This window comes from Vespula pensylvanica, chromosome 1, assembly GCF_014466175.1.
Source record: "Vespula pensylvanica isolate Volc-1 chromosome 1, ASM1446617v1, whole genome shotgun sequence".
Classification (NCBI taxonomy): domain Eukaryota; kingdom Metazoa; phylum Arthropoda; class Insecta; order Hymenoptera; family Vespidae; genus Vespula; species Vespula pensylvanica.
Window position 1 is genome coordinate 3,000,450 of NC_057685.1, and position 2,500 is coordinate 3,002,949.

General features: G+C 43.1%; 1 protein-coding gene across 2 annotated transcripts in view; it reads right to left on the reverse strand.

The window, feature by feature from the left end:
• LOC122637503 (zinc finger protein 395-like) overlaps positions 1-2,500 on the reverse strand; it is a 99,001-nt gene that overhangs the window by 2,581 nt on the left and 93,920 nt on the right. For both annotated transcript variants that reach the window (XM_043829666.1, XM_043829676.1), the window contains exon 6: positions 656-756. In XM_043829666.1, coding sequence (XP_043685601.1) covers positions 656-756 — 101 coding nt within the window. The remainder of the gene's footprint in view (positions 1-655; positions 757-2,500) is intronic.

Here is a 2,500-nt window from a genome sequence, read left to right on the forward strand (position 1 = left end):
AGCGACATCGAGACCAGGCTATATTAATCGTACGCATCAATTTTATCGAATAATTGGCATTTTTAGTAAACGCTTGGATTTTTGTTAAACAACTTTTTTCTTTCTTTTTATTATCTTTTTGTTCCCCTTTCTTTCTTACGTTTACATTATCTGCGACATCGCGTTATTTACTTCCACGGTAGCAAATTATTTACACGCGTTGTTGTATTTGTATAACCGGTCGGTCGTTGAATTTAATGAACGAAAGATAGGAAGTAGTATAGGTTGGCGAGCACGAAGAATATCTCGTATTTACGAAAGAACATTTTCGAGTGCGGCCACGAGGAAGAAATCTGACGCAAGCAATACAAGACGCCGGCTTGTAATTCCTCTTCGCTTGTACACGGACGCACAAAATATATGTAGATACGTATATGTATATATACGATACGTATAACGCGAGACGAGGCATAACTACATGGCGATATTTCGCGCATCTTATCTTATCGCGACGGTTCAATGTCAGCCCTGAAGAGTATTTCGCGTCCTTGGTCTTACGGGTTAATTATTTTCGATTGGGTAACCGTATGTCGACGCCGTTCTTCGGGACTGACAATTTGTGGAAAAGCTCTTAACCAAAACAGAGTAGATAAGCAGATGGGAAAAATTAACTTACCCAAGATGACTCTGGCGCACGTGTTCCTCGATCAGAGGTACTGTAGCCTTGATTTCGAGACAACCCTTCCATGTACATTTGAAGACTACGGCGGCGTTTGCCTGAAAATAATCGACAAAAAAAAAAGATAATTAAAAAAAGAAGAAGAAAAAAGGAAATCATTATTTCTGTATCGTTTAAATTTAACGCTTGTGAACGATTTGTGAAAAAAAAAAAGAGAGAGACGAGAAAAAAGAAACAAATAAATAAAAAAAGACGAAGATACGGATAATCGCAGGGAGAAAAGATGCAGCTTTTTGTTCGTTAGGACAAATGTGTAAATTTGGTTGATCGCGTTGTTGCTTTGAAAGAAAGAAAGAAAAAAAGAAAAAAAAAAATCGATCGGACGACGGCTGGAGTATAAGCGCACGAGAGCGAGAGCGTTTAGCTGTTCCTTTGTTTACATCAGACCGGCGGCGGCGGCGGCGGCGGCGGCGGCGGCGGCGGCGGTGGTGGTGGTGGTGGTGGTGGCGGTGGCGGCGTCAACCAAGAGAGAGAGAGAGAGAGAGAAAGAACGCAACGAGAAAGGAGGCAACCCGTTGCGGAGGCGCCGGTCACGACGACTGTCACGTGCTATTGATCCAAGAACGATGCACACAACCCCCATTTGCGAAGGATAGACTGACTACTGACTGACTAGTCGTAAAACGAACGAACGAACGAACGAACGAACGAACGAACGAATGAACGAAAGAAAGAAAGAAAGAAAGAAGGGAAGGACACGATCGTGCGTGTTACACCTAGGTGAAAAAGAACGAACGTCTCGAAAGGTTAGACTAGGCTAGACTAGTAGAGCTGAAGGAAACAGCGGACTATGCTGGTGTCATCGGCCGTAGTGGAATTTAGGGATTAAAAATTCAAAAGGGAGAACACGAATCGTGCGGGGAGCGAACGACGACGCACGACGTTTAGCGTGAGATAGTCGATAGACGATCGTTATCGTTGAACTCGTTACACCTTCGTAGTCCTTATTGCTTTTATCGTCGTCGAGAATCAACGATAGATCGATCGATCAATCGATCGATCGATGGATGGATTAATCGATCATCAACGAACGGATAATAACTTTGATAGATATATTGCCGTTATGAGTTGTATCCGACGACGTATCGTCTGTACATAAATATATATATATTATGTATGTACACACATATACGTAGATAATAATCTCACGATATAAATGCTCTTTTTACATATAAATACGATAACATAAAAGACATAGCAAACGACGAAATCTTACGTACGAATCATCTTTCTTTGTTTAATACCTTCTGACCTCTAATCCGCACGAACGGAACGAATGGAGTAACAGGTGACTCCAATGCTCTCGCGATTATAGCGAGCCTGTAAAGTTGAACGACTTTCAAATCGAATCGCTCCGTGGTCAGGAAACGAGACAGAGAGAGAGAGAGAGAGAGAGAGAGAGAGAGAGAGAGAGAGAGAAAGAAAAAAAGAAAAAGAGAGAGAGAAAAAAGGAAAACGAAGAGAGAAAAAGACAGAGAAAGAGGATAAAGGATGCCTCGTGACATCATCATCCCTCGTAAACGATACGCGCTGATCACGTCGTATAAAGCGGGATAGCGATCGCAACGGTCACAGACCTACGTTGCCCGGTAGACATTGCCCTCCATTTGCTTTGCCTTGCCTTGCCTTGCCTTGCCTTGCCTTACCTTGCTTCGCGTTTGCCTTGCTCGACCGTTCATTCGCCGCAACTTGAAAGTCTACGTGGTCTCTATCTCTCTCTCTTTCTCTCTCTCTCTCTCTCTCTCTCTCTCTCTCACCACTACATCGTTCTCCTTACTCCTT